Raw genomic sequence first — 17,253 nt, forward strand, 5'->3', positions numbered from 1 at the left:
TAAGGGGTTAATATCCAAAATATATAAGGAGCTCCTACAAAACTCAATAGCAAAATAAACCGAATAAAGAGTGGGCAAAAGACTCAAATAGTTATTGCTCAAAAAAAAAAAAAGGCATACAAATGGCTAAAAGGCATCGCTCAACATAGTAATCATCAGGGAAATGCAAATCAAAATCATAATTGCCATTACCAAAAAAACAGAACATTATAAATGTTGGTGAGGATGTGGGGAAATTGGAACCTTTGTGTGCTGTTGTTTGGAATGCAAAATGGTGTAGTCAGTACGGAAAACAGTATGAAAGCTCCCTAAAGGCATAATAAATAGAACTACCATATGATCTAGCAATCCAATTTCTTGGTATTTATCCCAAAGAATTGAAGTCAAGATCTCTAAAAGATACACACTCCTATGTTCGTTGCAGCATTATTCACAATAGCTAAGAGGTGGAAACAAACTAAATGTTCATTGACAGATGAATAGATAAAGAAAATGTGGTGTATATATACAGTGGAAATAAAGTCATTAAAAGAAGGAAATCCTATCATAGGCAACAACATGGTTGCACCTTGAGGGCATTATGCTAAATGAAATAAGCCAGTCATAGGAGGACAATTCCTGCATGATTTCACTTATATGAAGCATCTAAAACATTCAAACTCGGAGTCAAAAAGTACAATGGTTGTCAGAGGCTGGGAGAGAAAAAATGGGGAGTTACTGTTCAGTGGGTATAGAGTTTCAGTCATGCAACTTGAAAGAGTTCAAGAGATCTGCAGTACAATACTGTGCTTATAGTTAAAAATACTGTTCCATATATTTAAAAAAAATTTAAGAGAGTCTATCCCATGTTACATATTCTTTATCACAATTAGAAAAGTACATTCAAATTCTAGAATACATTGAGTTGTGCCAACTGTTAAGAGTGTAACAGTCTATTTTTTGCTTTTAATTTAGTGTAAACCAAGGACTTTCCATTCAACTGAACTTTGATTATTTTAATACATATTATACAGATGTATTAAATATTTATGAAGGTGTGGGTTCAAGCAAGATTTTAAGAGGTAAGTTAAAACAAATATACAGTCCATTATCAAAATGAAAATATGTGGAAAACTTTTTGGAGTGATGCACTTTCCCTTTGATTTTTTTTTTTGAGGTTGTATATCTGGCCTTATTTTCTTCCAGATATGTAGCAATATGATTTGTGAAATAACCCATTCTCTTATCGATGCAAGAGGATTTTTTTTATTGGAGTGTAATAGCTTTACAATGTTGTGTTAGTTTCTGCTGTACAACAAAGTGAATCAGCTATATGTATGCATATATCCCCTCCTTCTTGGGCCTCCCTCCCATCCACCACCATCCCACCCATCTAGGTGATCACAGAGAACTGAGCTGAGCTCCCTGTGCTATACTGAAGGTTCCCACTAGTTATCTATTTTACACATGGTAGTGTATTTATGTCAAACCTAATCTCCCAATTCATCCTGCCCTTTCCTTCTCCTCCTCCTCCATGTCCACACATCTGTTCTGTACATCTGTGTCTCTATTCCTGTCCTGGAAGTAAGTTCATCTGTACTATTTTTTTAGATTCCACATATATGTATTAATATATGATATTTGTTTTTCTCTTTCTGACTTACTTCACTCTATATGACAGACTGTAAGTCCCTCCACATCTCTGCAAATGACCTAATTTTGTTCCTTTATTTGGCTGAGTAATATTCCACTGTATATATGTACCACATCTTCTTTATCCATTCATCTGTCAATGGACACATCTAGGTTGTTTCCATGACCTGGCTATTGCAAATAGTGCTGCAAGGAACACTGGGGTCCATGTGTCATTTTGAATTATGTTTTTCTCAGGGTATATGCCCAGTAGTGGGATTGCTGTGTCATATGGTAGCTCTAATTTTAGTTTTTTAAGGAACCTCCATACTATTCTCCACAGTGGCTGTATCAATTTACATTCCCACAAACAGTGTAATAGGGTTCCCTTTTCTCCACACCCTCTCCAGCATTTACTGTTTGTAGATTTTTTGATGATGGTCATTCTGACCACTGGGAGTTGATACTTCATTGTAGTTTTGATTTGCGTTTCTCTAATATTTAGTGATGTTGAGCATCTTTTCATGTGCCTCTTGACAATCTGTATGTCTTCTTTGGAGAAATGTCTATTTAGGTCTTACACCCATTTTTTGATTTTGAACTGAATATGAGCTTGTACTTTAAGTTACTGAAAGAAAAAAGAAAAACTGGTCCTGATTATAAAAATTAATAATTTAGTGCTCTGTGTAATCAAACTTCTTAGTAATAAAGGGTGTACTATTTCACATGATTCTCTTCTAATTGCTGTTTTAAAAATCATGTGGAATTCTACTGTACTGTAAGTGTTGCTCCCCATTCAGCAAAATTCAAACAAACCCTAAAAACAGCTATTTTTTCTTCAACAATGAATCTTTTTCTTTCTATTTTTATTATGCACTCTGCTTCTCAGTCTCTTCAAGGACTATTACTAATAAAGTTGGTAAAACAATGAGTAGATCAGGATGTAGTCTCACTAAATGAAAAGTGTGGATGGTATTCTTATTTTGTAGCCGTTTGTCATTATGGACATAGACACCGATGGGAGCTGAGAAAGGGCAGGGAATGCTCTAATAATACATGTGTGACCACCCCACTTTATTCCATCTGGTCCCCAAATGAATAGACCTATTCATGGTAGCCAACAAAAGTAGGAGTGAAATTCCAGGAGGAAATAAAATAAGGATGAAGAAAAGAATGTGGCAGCGGAGTCCAGGGAATAACTAGTTTTCCTCACACTTTTGAGGAAGAGTCAATAGTCATCTTAGCAGAGTTAAGATAAGGTTACAAGTGACATCTCTTATTAACATGTATATAAAGCTGCATTTATTTTAATAATTTTGGATTTTAAATTGCACTTGTGAATACTGAAAAATAGATCCTATAGAATAAGTGTTTTGATTGACTCATTGATTTGAGAAATATTTAAGCATATGATAATAATAAGTCCTTTTTATTGGGTGCTTTTAATATGACACACATCATACTGAGTGCTCTATGTGGATATCCTTATTTAATATTTTCAACAAATCTACAAAGTATGCATTACAGGAGAAGAAAATGAGATCTAAGAAGTTAAATGACCACAAGTCCACAAAGCTAGTTAGTGTTGGAGATAGAAACCAGACCCAGACCCTCCGACTTCAAACACAATGCATTTATTCATTGTGCTTTAAAAGCCCCAAGTACAAGTATAATCATGAGTATACATAAAACAGATGAACTCATGGTAAGTCACATTTGGCTTAAATAAATGGACCAGCCATTTCATAATCTACTTATTTCTGTAGTTGATAAATCTAGTTCCTTAAAATTATGTCAACATAAATATTTACAAAGGTGAACAAATAAGCCAGTTCATATAAATTTCTCCAAGGGCTAATGTGATATTAGTAATAAAGTTTAGCATACTTTGATCACTTGCAATATGCAAAGTAGTGCTCTCAGCACTTTAACTCAAAAAAAAAATTCTCCCCTAAACCATATTATACAGGTGTTATTACAATCTTTATTTTACAGATAAAAACTAAATTCATAGAGGTTAACTGCCCAAAAATGATAGGTGTAAATTACCCTCATGTTCCCTTCTCTTCAGATACCATTTGCCTGAATGCTATTTTTACTTATTTTCACATGCTTAGATCATCAGAAATACATCACTAAATCTTAGAATCATTATATATAGTGATGTCAATAATGCATACATAATTATCATAAAAATGCAATAAACTAAATATACAAATAGAAAAACATCTAAGAAAATGAATTTAAATTATAACAAATAGGTAGTTGTTTAATTTTTAAGGTCTTTTTGAAATATAAATGTATTTCAAAGTTTTTTAAATTAAATATTTTAATTTAACTTGAAAAATATGAGAAATGGCATTAGCCATTAAAATTACATTTTAAATTTAAAAATAATACCTTTTTTAAAGATATGTAAAAATGTCTTACCTCCAGCATCTAACCCATGCCTGATATATTGTAAAAATTTAGTATTTGTTGATTTAAATTTAAACCAGCAAGTTTATATATCATGGTATCATAGTGGTTAATTAATGGAGATCAATAGCATTTCTTATAACTCTAAAGTTATTTTGTTTTGTAACAATGTTGATACTTTCTTGATTCAAAATCTTATCTTTTTTTCTAAATATTTTATCGTTTCTTATTGTGAGAGATGTGAACACAATTACTTTTATTAAATTATATTTCAGAATAAAGATAATTATCTTTATCACGTGGAAAATATATAGATATTTTAATTAAATCAAGGAAAATAAGATTATGTAAAGGAATTATAAGAAAATAAAAGTATCCAGTACCATAAAATAGCTCTTATATACTTGATTAGGGGTAAGTTAGTATGAACAAATTTTAAAGGCATTTTTCAGTCATTTTTATATACAGTCATGATGTAAAAGTTCTCTGACTGGCAAAAAATTTCAGAGGAAGGTGAGCATTTCATATAGATAGATGATATAGAATGCAATAGAGTCTGTTCCAAATAAGTGTGGAAATCAGGGTAAATCAGAATAGATTAACACAATAGTAGTCAAAAATGTTTTCTTTAAACTGAGTGATGATGGTAAAATATTCAATTCATTGGTGGTAATAATTAACAGTACTGAGTATGGAAGTGGCTCCATTAATGCTTTATTCAAAAAATACATAGATATATTTATGTATCCTCAAAGAAAGACAACAAAAACAGCCTGTATGAGCATGCTGAAACCAATTACAAGTTGACAAGCCAGGAAAATTCATTTCTGTGTGTGTAGTTGTTAACACCATTCTTTATATCCGAAGTGCTTAGCTGTTCTTCTGTTCCCAAAGGACTGTTAATAGCATATCCCCAATATTGGAGCTTAGCAGTTTAAGGACATGTTTTTAAAACTGAATCACACAAAAGTGGGCATAGATATAGATGAAGTTATGTAATAAACATAGTGGATCTTCCTGAATTGTCAACTTATCCTACAACAAAAATAATTGTATTGTGGACACAGAATTAAATAATATATACAAACATTTTTCACAGTAAAGCACTTTTATTAAAATGTGTGCTTTTATTAGAACACTTTCATGTAGTGTTAGAAGTACCCACTCATTCATTTCTGTTGATAGGGGTATGTTATATGGAAAAGTCTAACAAGCACTGGCTTAAGGTGTTAGACTGCCCAGAGGCTCTTGAAGATTCCTCAGTGATAGTGCCTGGAAAAATTAAGAACTACTTCCTCAGTATTCCCATGGCATTTCTCTCATATCTATCAATTCCAAAGTAATTTTTTTTATAATTCATTAACCTGAACTTTTCTAATAGACTAAGAGGGGAACTTGGTTATTTCTTCTCCAGCATTTAGCACCATACCAAATTCATAGTGAGCACTCAATACAATGTGTTGTCTATATTAGAAATCCTTTATACCACACAAAGAAGCTAATCTAATTGCAGAATTTCTTCTCTTATGAATAGGATAAAATAAATAGTTTTGAGCTAGATCTGTTGAATTATACTCTGTAGAAAGTCTGTTATCCTTGCCCATTGCCCTCATCCCAAATTCCTCTGAATTTTAATTATGCTTCCCAGCTTTCCTCTTTTGCAAAACTTATTCACCAGAGCCTTTATTGTTAGAAGACAAATGAGTTAATTCACACAAGTGTGGCTGCTTGGCAACTTTAATATCCGTAGCCATATTGTTTTTCAGTAAAAGGCACTGGATTTTCTTAAGGAATTATTGCCTAAAAGTTTCTTGTGTCAGGTAGAGAAAAATCCAGGCTTTAGAAATTATTAGGAAATTGTTTTTTTTCTTTCAACTCCTGCCCTGACTCTTTTATGTAGGCAAACTCTATTGATATATTTACTCACATCTTAATTCATGCATGCAAAAATTGATTAAAAGTTTCCCATGCTCTGACACAATGGCAGAGGCTCAGAAAGCGTTAAGTATAGTCTCTGCGTTTTCAGGGCTTACAATCCAGTTGAGCAGATCAAGGAATAATAGCTAGCATTCACTGAGCACTTACTATATACCAGTCACTCTATCATGTGGAAATTACTTATTTACTCACAAATGTTTATGGAAGGTGTTATACCACAACAGAGGAAACTAAAGCACTGAGAAGTCTCATAATACATGGAGCCAGAAATTAATCTCATGCTGACTCTGGAGCCTCTGTTTTTAACCACTGTCTTCTACTACCTTTGTGGATGCATAAGCTAATATTCTCTCCGCTGCATCTGTGGCTCTGGGGCTCTTTCTAGTCACAACTTTAAGAATCTGATAAAAGATTTACAAAGCCTCAATAGATAAAAATGTTCTACACCATTTCTAGAAATTTATGTGTAACTCTGAAGCGTATTAGTGAATCTCAGGACATAAACCCCAGACTAGCTAGACTAGTGCAATAACATTAGACAACATAGGAATCCACCACATCACAACAATGAAGGGTGCCATTGAACCAGTAGCCACATTCAGATCCTGCCAGAAGCCATGCACCCCCCCAAAAAAAAGCTCCATTGTTATAGAAAAGAAAGAAAGAGATGCAGATAGGTTTGAAACAAAGTTTCTAGAATATTCACATGCTTTAAGCAACTAGACATTTATGGACTACAAAGATTTTAAATATGACAACCATTTGGGTTACACAGTTACATATGCTTGTAGAAGGAATCTAAATAACCAATGTAGTCCTTTATGAGAAAATACTGAAAGAATGAAATACAACTTTATTGGGGAAAAGAGTAAGATATAAATCAATGCTTATTCATGGTTTTCTTTCCATTAGATTTTACTGAAATTATCATGCATGTAATCACATTTTTCACTAATTTCTACATGATAAACACAGAATTTTTCAATAGTTTATGAAAGTATCTTTCTTCAGAACTCAATAATTAACAGTGGTGCTTTGTCTCCAATCTGCAAGCGTGATACCTTTCATAAACTTGAATCTGATACCCAGTTCAAACTGTCGAACTAAAATGCTAAGCCATTGCTTCTTATCCTTTTTTTTCATTATCACTCCCACTAAGAAACTTTTAGGCTTTTACTCCCCTAATTTCTCCCCATGAAATTTTAATATTTCAGATATTCTCTATACTTGTTTATGTACTGTATGGCTATCTTGGGCTTTATAAATTTAAAAACTAAGAATTTTTCTGTCCCTGAAAACAAATTTTTACCATGTAGGAGGCAATATCACCCCTTTGAGAATGTATGTGCTAAATAATAAATTTCTATAAAAGTAAATTTTATATAACAATGCTTTTTATGTAAAGCATCATGTGAGTACTTCTTATTTCTCAAGCACTATATTAACCCTTGAAAATAAAAAATCTAGAAAGATAATATCTTTTGTAGCTAGAATTAAAATGGAAAAGAGATAAGATCAATATCTGTAGAAACAATCCTTAAATTGTCTAGGATTATTTTGAGGTCCTACAGCTATATGGGTAGAAAGCCAAAGAAATACCCTTATTTCTACTATTGTGATCGAGTTTAGCCTCTGTTAGTGTGGCATGGGAAATACCTGATAGAATCAAACTCATGTTTTGTTTTATAACTGTTTAACTTGTATGTTTCTTAGAGGAATTTTTTCCATAAAAGAATGGATCCTTTTTTATATGTGTTTACAGTGTATATAACTAACAATTAAAAATGAAAATATAATTTATCAAACCACATATATGTAATAATTTGAAACATTATTATTATAGGACAAGAGATATTTATTTTAAATAAATTAATTATAGGACTAATGTTTTTAGTTAACAGTAGGATCAGATAAAAAGATTGATAGATCAATTGATAGATCAATAGATTGATTGATGAATGGATAGATGATGGATGGACAAATCAATAAATAAGTGAATAGATATATATGTACATATAACAGTCATTCATTTTCTTTTGTAGCTTCTCTCTGGTCAAATAATCCTGGCACAATTAGGATTTTTTCCAATCAAGTTACTGCCACTTTTCTTATACAATCTGCTGAAAATGATTATATTGGCTTTAATGCAACATACACTGCATTTAACAGCAAAGTGCTTAATAGTAAGTACTGTTTATTCCTTAGCCTTTGAATCTTCAGGTGCTTTAATACTGTAATGGAATTTTAAAAGTAGCAGGACCTAATATTTTAGAACAGGGTCATTATCTGTTTCATTATGCAAGTTCCTTAATGAGTATCTCTTAAGTATACTTTTCTCCATTTGATACTTGCAAAGAAATGAGAAATTAGAAAATAGCTCACATTCTTCAAAACAATCAAATAATCAATTTGAAAAAAATTATAAATCAATAGGAAAATTAAACTTTTATATACTGCAAGTATTCAAAGCTTAAAAAATTAGCATAAAACTAATTCTGAGAATGTTCCACATCAACCTAATTTTGACCAGAGTATTAAATTTAGTAAATGAATAGGGGGAGCAAAAAATTTGAGACAAAGTTTATGTGGGTAAGCCAACAGAGGTAAGATATAAAAATTAAAGAACAATAAGAACAAGATGCTTGTCTTTGCTGAAGCCCTAATGGGGTATAAGAAACATAAGAACACAGTTGGCAACAAAATGATGTGGGTTTTTTTAACTAAATGGAATTAAACAGTTAAAATGAATTTAAAAAATGATTTTGTGCATGCAACTTAATTATAAACTGTGTGAGTTTATGTTATTTTCAATTCAATCTATTATAATTAATCATATTGTTGACTACATTTGAAATATTTTATTATTTTTTTAAATTTACAGATTATGAGAAAATCAACTGTAATTTTGAAGATGGCTTTTGTTTCTGGATCCAGGATCTAAATGATGACAATGAATGGGAAAGGATTCAGGGAAGCACCTTTCCTCCCTCTACTGGTCCAAATTTTGACCACACTTTTGGCAATGATTCAGGTATAATTCATATTTAATTCATAAACTAAAAGAAAAGTGTCATGTGCTGTTCTACAGTTCAAAGTGAGCAGTATTAAATGTAAGACAGTCTTTTCAGATTTTCTTTTTTTTTGATCATGGACTAATAAATGAATTTAAATGAAAATGGTAATCAAGTAGGCAAGTAAGAGTATTTCAAGAAATATATTTTTTACCCTATATATTCATGAAATATTGAAAAGTACACAGAGGCTGTTAGAGACAAAGAAACTTGGGTTGTCACCCTAGATTTGCCACTTATTATTAACTAAGGGGACTTGTGGGAGGTAAATAACTGTTCTGAACTTTGGTCTACTCTGCCTTAATTTCCATTTTCTGATTGTTCATTGCTAATGTATAGAAATACAATTGATTTTGTATGTTGATCTTGTACCCTGCAGCCTTGCTGAAACTGTTTATTAACTCTATTAGGTTTTTAAGAATTCTTTAAAATTTTTAATAGGTCCAGATCATACCATTTTGAAATACAGATAAAAAGGCAGGTTTACTTCTTCTGATAAGCTTTCTTAGTCCGTCAGGGCTGCCATAACTAAATACCACAGACTGGTTATCCTAAACAATTAATATTTATTTTTCACAGTTCTGGAGACTGGAAGTCTGAGGTCAGGGTGAGAGCATGGTATGATTCCGATGAGAGCCCTCCTTTGGTTCACGGACACGAGCCTCCTTACTGTACCCTCACATAACAGAGAGAGAGAACATAAGAGAGAGATCTCTCCTGTCTCTTCTTATAAGATCACTTATATTGACACTATCATAAGGGCTCCACATTCATGACCTAATTACATCCCGAAGGACCTATCTCCAATATCATCACATTGGGGTTTATGATTTCAGTGGGGGTGAGGGGGAACAACCATTCAGTCCATAGCAGAAAAACTATGGAAGAGCTGATTCTAAAGCATGGTCCCAAGGGAAAAGTGGTGTTTTGTAGGTATATTTTTCACATGAGTGGGATATTAGAACTGGATTTCAGGTGGAGACATTAATATTGAGGCAATAAAATTTGAGAAGACCAGAAATTATTGGGAATTATCAGGAGATAAGGAACTCATAGTGAGAAGACCAACCATGTAAACCTTGGAAGCATGTATTCATAATACTAAATACAATCTAATTACAAATCTAGAAGTAATATGGATCTTACAAAGTAAGGAAAAGGACAGAATAGAAATTCATGCATGTAGATAATTTTCTTAGACAAAATCTATCCTTTAGTATCTCTTTTTACCAATGAGAATTCAATTCAATTCAAAGAACACATATTAAAACCTCTCTCTAACCAGGTATGGGTCTAGGCATTGAGGACACAGATCACACATCACCATTTCTACAAAGTCTTCTGGAACCTCCAAGTTAAAATCTTCCTTTCCGTTAAACACTAAAGCACCTCTTTTGTTTTTCCTATCACATGGCCTTATATCTGCTTACTTATTTATTTCTTTCCAACACAGTGTCCTCTTCAGAAACAAGGACCTTGTCTTTTTCATCTTTGAATTGCTAGCGTATTCTCAGTGCCTGAATCTAACTAACATGTAAAATTATTTTTAAATACATGAATGAATGTCTGCAACTTTTGCTCAGTAAGTCATTTCTAAATAAGTGATTGACTACATGAAATTGCTTATAACATAGTAATAGCCTGAGCACATGTGCATTGTAATTTATTATTAATAGCCCCTTATATTACAAAGATCAATATCCTTGTTTTTATAACCTGAAAAGTAAATGGCTTGAGTTAATGTCAATTGTGAATGACATCTAGGAAGAGTACATTAAAAAGTTATTTTTTTCATGGTAGAAATGTATCTGAGTAATCCTGATTCCTTAGAAAATACATCCCCAGAATAATAAAATACAGTTCATCATACTACTTCAAATTGAAAGTATTTCTTAATAAAATGTGACTAATTTTAATCTATTTCCCTACGAAATCATTGAAAGTTCCTCTCAATGTGTTTATTCACTCCTTTATTTCAGAAGTATTTTTTGAACGCAGGCCTTATTCAAGGCCTCAGAATGTATCTGTGAATATAAAAGAGATTTTCTCCTCTCGTGGAACACATATTTTAGCAAAGAAAAACAGAAAATAAGCAATATGCATGACAAGTCATTACATTTTGGGGGTCTGTTTAATGTGAATGAGTACTCTGGGAAAATACAGAGCTTAGTAAGTTCAGTGAGGAGGGCAGGTGTTAAGGTGCTTTTGCAAATTAAAGTAGAGTCATCAGTTCAGGTCTCATTGAAACAATAAGTGACATTTGAATCAAAACTTCCAAGAAATGGAAGGAATTAGCCATATAGATTATTTCAGACAGAGGAAACAAGCAGAGTAAAGGCTCTAAAGGGAGCATGCCTGACCTGCTTGAAGAAAGGCCAGGAAACCAGCATGGCTGAAATGGAATCAATAGGGACAGTAGCACCTAGATAATAACAGGTCTTCCATGGTTTTGGCTTTTTCCCCAGTGAAATTAAGAGCTATTGAAGTTTAAGTGTAGGAATGAGTGAGTTCACACTGACTGGTAGAATATTTTATGGCAGGGCAAGGTGTTGTCAGAGAGACCAGTGAAAGGCTACCACCTAATCCAGAAAAGAGGCCATGGAACTCTCAGATATAGTGAGAAGAGGTCAGATTCTGGATATAATCTGAAAGTAAAGTTAACAGGATCCTGCTAAACTAGTTACTATTGTGGACCTATAGACAAAAAAAGGTGCACTGCATATGGCCAATCTCATTAGACCTACATGCTTAATACTGAAAATTATGACATGCATCATCTCATACATAATTTATCTCTTTTGAATAAGTGATTTCCAGAACCTGATCCTCTATGGATAAATTAGTATTCTCCACACCTGAAGACTAACCCCAAGTGATAATCACCCAACCCTCTAAAGAATCCTGACCTAAAACAGTCAAATAATTTGACCAATTTTTTTTCTTAACTGTAATAAAAAAATGTCTCTACCACACTTGGACAAGGATAGTTAGAGGAAAGTGCAGAAAGCATTTATATCTACTGACTATGGCAGATAGCTTTTACATAGCTGAAATCTTTGATGTTCAAATTATCATTTTCTCCTTTTATGTCATCATAATAAGAGATAAAAATAATTCCACTGATATTTGAAGACTATAAGTACGTTACAGGAGAAAAATGGTTTCAGCTTGCCAACAGATTAAATAACGAAAGAAATAAAATGAAACTGACCAAAGTGAAAGAGGTTGAATGTCAGGTGGAGGTTTTAAATAGTTGGGTTGGAAATGGAGTCTCAGGAGAAAGTCGTGTAGCAGGAGTTATTTAAAATGAGATGAGTTAGAGCAGTTCAGAGCCCACCAGAGGCAGCAGTGTAATGAGAACGGATGAGAGGCCTTAATAGGTCCTTTCCAACTCTCATACCAGTGATTTCATAACCTACCAGTCATTTCCCCCCAAGGGGCATTTTTCTTCCAGCCTGCTTTTTTATGTGTCAGAACATTCTGCCTCTGAGATGGAAGGGAATTAAATCTCTCCCGCTGTTCCTCTTACCCATGCAGGATTTTTTGGTTTTTTACCTTCACTTTAAATGACAGGAAAGTCTATATGAAACAGATAAACTTTGAATTAACATTGCTTTAGGGAAGAACATCCAAGTCCCTTAAATTTCTGAGTCCTTCTGAAGAAGTTTCTCCTAGTGGAGCACCGACTCCTGAACCTCTGTTTTGTCAATGCTCAGTTTCTCTGTACTTCTCAGAAACAAAGGGAATTGGTGGAGACGGTGGCCCTGATACAGGGCAGCATCTTAGTGTGCTCAGCAGTGGTCCGTTTTTTTCAGAACGTTCAGGGAAAATGAGGTTAGTAACATGTGAAAACTTAAGAAATGGAGGAGTCACAAAAGAGCTAGCGGAGCCAAAGAAAACATTTTTTGTTGGCCTTTCTCAGTGAAATCATAATTGTTCTAACACCTGGGGGCTAGCATAGTGTAGTAGTAAAGATCATTAAAATAGAGACCCTGAAATCATAGCTAGGTTTAAATTTGAGCTCTGCCATTTAGACAAGTTATCTATCTACTATCTCAGTTCCTTCATCTGGAAAGTGGGTCGATGATAATAGAACCTGACTTTGGAGGCATGTTATGAACATTAAATTAGTATGTTAGAAAAAAACTTGGGAAAATACCTGGTATATGAAAAATGTTTTATAAATGTTAGGTATTAAAACTACTTTCTTTTCATACCACATATGTATTCAACAGAAACAAATTAGCTGTGATATTTTTCTAAATACTACTGTTCAGTTTTCAAAAGTATATTAAGTCTTTTGGATATCTGCATTTTATTTAGCTTATAAACTTATTCTAAAATAAGTAGAATTTTAGTGTTTCAAAGTAAAATTGTCCTTATTTCCTTACCTTTCCTGTGATGTTGAATTTCAGAAAATAATATTACTCTAATATTGATAGAATTTGACTGAATTTGCACCATTCTACAATCTAAACACTTCAATATTTATCTACCAGTTGCAATTAACTTTATATGCACCCACAAACTCACAAAGTGATTTATATAAGCTTGTTTTCTTCTTGAGAGGGACCTCCAAGTTTCCAGAAGGTTCTGCCATCTCTGCAGTTTCTGCTGTCTCTACATCAGCATCAGCACATGTCCAGCACTTCTTTTTATTTGGGCTGTTGGAGGCAGAGGTTAAGTTCAGTTCATAGAGAAACAAGCAGAAAAAGGGATAGGTAGAAGTTGTAAGAGAAACCATATGACTCACAGCGAAGGCTCACTGAATGCTTAAATTACAAAATATTCTGGGTTTGAAGCTGACTCTGCGATTAATTCCAAGAGCTCTCAAAGATAGTTCAAGAAAGCTGATGGATTTTAAAAGAAATTATCATTTAACCATATAATTCCCCATATGGTTATGGAAAATATCTATTTAATCATTTATTTTGTGCAGTACTTTAATAAATTTAAAAATTAAAAAAGCCAGTTGAATGAGTGTAACAAGAATATATTAAACAGTATTCAGCTAATCTGTATAGAGAACTCAAAAATGTACCTTGTCTTTCTTTTTTCCAAATTTCTAGCAAGTTTTAAAAGTCACATGTGACCATAAATGCAATACACAAAGGAATACATTATGTGACATCAGGGAAGTAGAAGTGCAACTGAGAATTCCAAAGGAGGGGTTTTATCTAGTTGGAAAGACCAAGAAGGGTTTTCTGAAGGAGATGTTAATTTGATTTAAATGACCTCAAAAAAATTGTAGGATATTGACAGGTACAATTGTAAGGAGAATTAAAAGGACAGGAAAACAGAAAAAAAGACCCCAAGAGTTATAAAATTTCTCAGTGATGGAAAAATTAAAATAATCTAATTTTGTAGAAGTGCTGCATGTCAATATTAATACATGAATTTTAAGAACTATGGCTAGAAAAGGATAGTGAAGTCATAGCACAGAGGCCTCAAACATCACAGTGAATTTGTTGTTTTAGTAGGAAACAAAGAGATGGTGAAAGATGTTGAATAAGGACAGATTAGATTGTACAGAAGGAAGCATTATTAAACAACGATGTAAGTGGTGAAGAATTCTCACGGGGAGTCAGAGTACTACGAGACACACTTGGAAATAGATCGTGACTATTATGCAATGACTTAAGTCTTAGTCCCAAGTTTTATGATGTTCCTACTCCTCCACCTGGTGAAATACTCCAGCAGAAATATTGTGTGGACTTCTAGTTTCCATACTCTGAGTTGGTTCTGAGTAGAGCCAACTGGATGTACAACTATTGAGAACTTATCAGATGAAGAAGCAAACTGAAATTGCGCCACATTAAAATCATTGAAGGGAAAAAAGACTGATAATCTTGAGAAGACCAAGAGAGTCATAATAGTGGCCTTTACATATTTGTAGAGCTATCATAAATTCATCTTATCCTAATGAGCCCAGGAGGCAAAATTAGAAATGATAGGTGCACAATAACTTTTTCTTAAAAAAGAAATGAATTTTCTAATCATTTTGAAATGGAATGGGCTGCCTTGAAATGCAATGATTCCTGCTGCATCTGATATATGTTAAACAAAGGTCAAGTGACCCCCATAGGCAAAATTTTGTGGATGAAATTTAAGGACAGTGAGTACCTGGACTAAGTAAATTTTTATGTCAACTATAATTCTATACTTTTGAAATTCATAATCTTATGAAGAATTTCCTTCCTCTTCTAATCTGCTGACTAAAGAATTTAGCTCATTTCATAGGAATAATAATTTAGTATATCATTTTACTTTATTCCAAAATGCACAATTCTATCTGATATTTAGTGTATTGTGTTTTTTAAATTTATTTATGCAAAATTCATAAGGTATTACAGTCCACATAATTAATTTTTTATCTAAACCATAATACAAAACTCATAACATCATAATACCTTAATTGGACTGAAACCCCCAAGTTTATTACTGTTTACTGGGTAAACAATAAATTCAAAATATTTCTAATTATAACTAATTGATTGTGAACATGGCCAAACATAAATAGGAGCATGATGTTTGTTTAAGTTATATAATTGCTGCTAACTAGAAATATTTCTGAATAGGGTAGCCATTTCAGTACTTATTCATGACAGTCAGTGACATTTTAATTATTTCCTCTAGAACTATACTCTAAGCAACTCAAAAGGGACTTGGAGTTGGGCATTTAGAGAGTCGATTCTGGAATATGTCTTCTGTATCTATACTACTTTTTATTGGGCTGAATAATTGAACACTAACTACATGGCTAAAATAAGTACTCATGAAATATCACAGCACTATACAAAGTATAAGTAGTATGTTAATACTATAAAATATTAAATACACATTCATTTCTATTTTACCTTTTGTAATCTAAATCCAATGATGTGCATATATTACATTTAGTAAGATATTTGATGATGATTTCACCTTGATTAAATACTCATTCTAAATAATTTTTGCCTCATTGATCTAAATATGCATTGATATATCTATTGGCAGTTCTACTAGCATTTTTCTTTGTGTCTTGTCCTTACTCTGCATGATACAAATAAACGGGTCTGAATTTTATACATAGCATTGACTATAAAAACTTCTATTTAAAAGGTTTGGGTTCAAAGGATACCATCAGAAAAATTTTAAAATAACCCACAGAATGGGATAAACTATTTGAAAATTTTATGTTTTGATCAAATATTTGAAAATCATATTCCCTGGTGAGGGAATTTTATCCAGAATATAGAAAGAATTCTCAAAACTGAATAATAGAGACAAATAATGGCCAAAGAAGATATATAAAATTTATAAATATATATAATTTATCTCCAAATATATTTGGAGAAGAAGATATATATATATCTTCTTCTCCAAAGAAGGTATATGAATAGCCAATGACATAAAAGGATTCTGAACATCATTAAATTAAACATCATTAAATTATTCATTAGGTACATACAAATCAAAACTACAATTCATTACTTTTCACATCTACTAACATAACTATAATCAAAAGAACAGACAATAACAAGGGTTAGCTCATATTCATATATTGCTGGTGGGAATGTAAAATGGTGTGGTCACTCTGGAAAACAGTCTTGTAATTCCTTGAAAGGTTAAACATAGAGTTTAACATGATTAATACAGTTAAATACATGACCCTGTAATTCTACTCCCTGGTACATACTCAAGAGAAATGAAAATGAGCATCCTCATAAAAACAAGTTGATAACAGCATTACTCAAAATATCCAAAAAAGCAGAAACAACTTAAATGTCCTCCACCTGGTGAATGGATAAACTTTAAAATGTGATATATGCCTACAATGGAATATTATCCTGCCATAAAAGGTACTGAAGCACTAGTACATTACAACCTGGAGGAAGCTTGAAAACACTAACTAAATAAAAGAAGTCGTTCACAAAAGACCATATGTTGCATGGTTTCATTTACACGAACTATTCAGAATAGGCAAGTCTACAGGTTTAAAGTAGATTAGTGGCTGAAAGAGGCTGGAAGAAGGGTGACAGGAATGGGGAGTGCCTGCAATTGGGCATGGGTTTCTTTTTGGAATTATGAAAATGTCCTAAAAAAAAGCACTTCTGTTTGAAAGCACAAGAGAGAAGATGATTGCTTTCAAATAATCACTAAATTTCAGCATTTCATAAAAAAATTACATTCCAATAAAATTAAATTTATCCAATATTTCATTTGCTTTACATCA

The 17,253-nt window shown here is 32.6% G+C and overlaps 1 protein-coding gene across 2 annotated transcripts in view; it reads left to right on the plus strand.

Moving 5' to 3' along the window:
- The window catches only part of TMPRSS15 (transmembrane serine protease 15), a gene marked incomplete at both ends in the record, with an annotated part of 140,544 nt that overhangs the window by 41,302 nt on the left and 81,989 nt on the right, over nt 1-17,253 (plus strand). For both annotated transcript variants that reach the window (XM_081234212.1, XM_081234213.1), the window contains 3 exons: nt 955-1,061; nt 8,010-8,150; nt 8,849-8,998. In XM_081234212.1, the coding sequence (XP_081090338.1) occupies nt 955-1,061; nt 8,010-8,150; nt 8,849-8,998 (398 nt within the window). The remainder of the gene's footprint in view (nt 1-954; nt 1,062-8,009; nt 8,151-8,848; nt 8,999-17,253) is intronic.

The sequence above is a fragment of the Mesoplodon bidens genome (assembly GCF_964165515.1).
Source record: "Mesoplodon bidens genome assembly, chromosome: 5".
Classification (NCBI taxonomy): Eukaryota; Metazoa; Chordata; class Mammalia; order Artiodactyla; family Ziphiidae; genus Mesoplodon; species Mesoplodon bidens.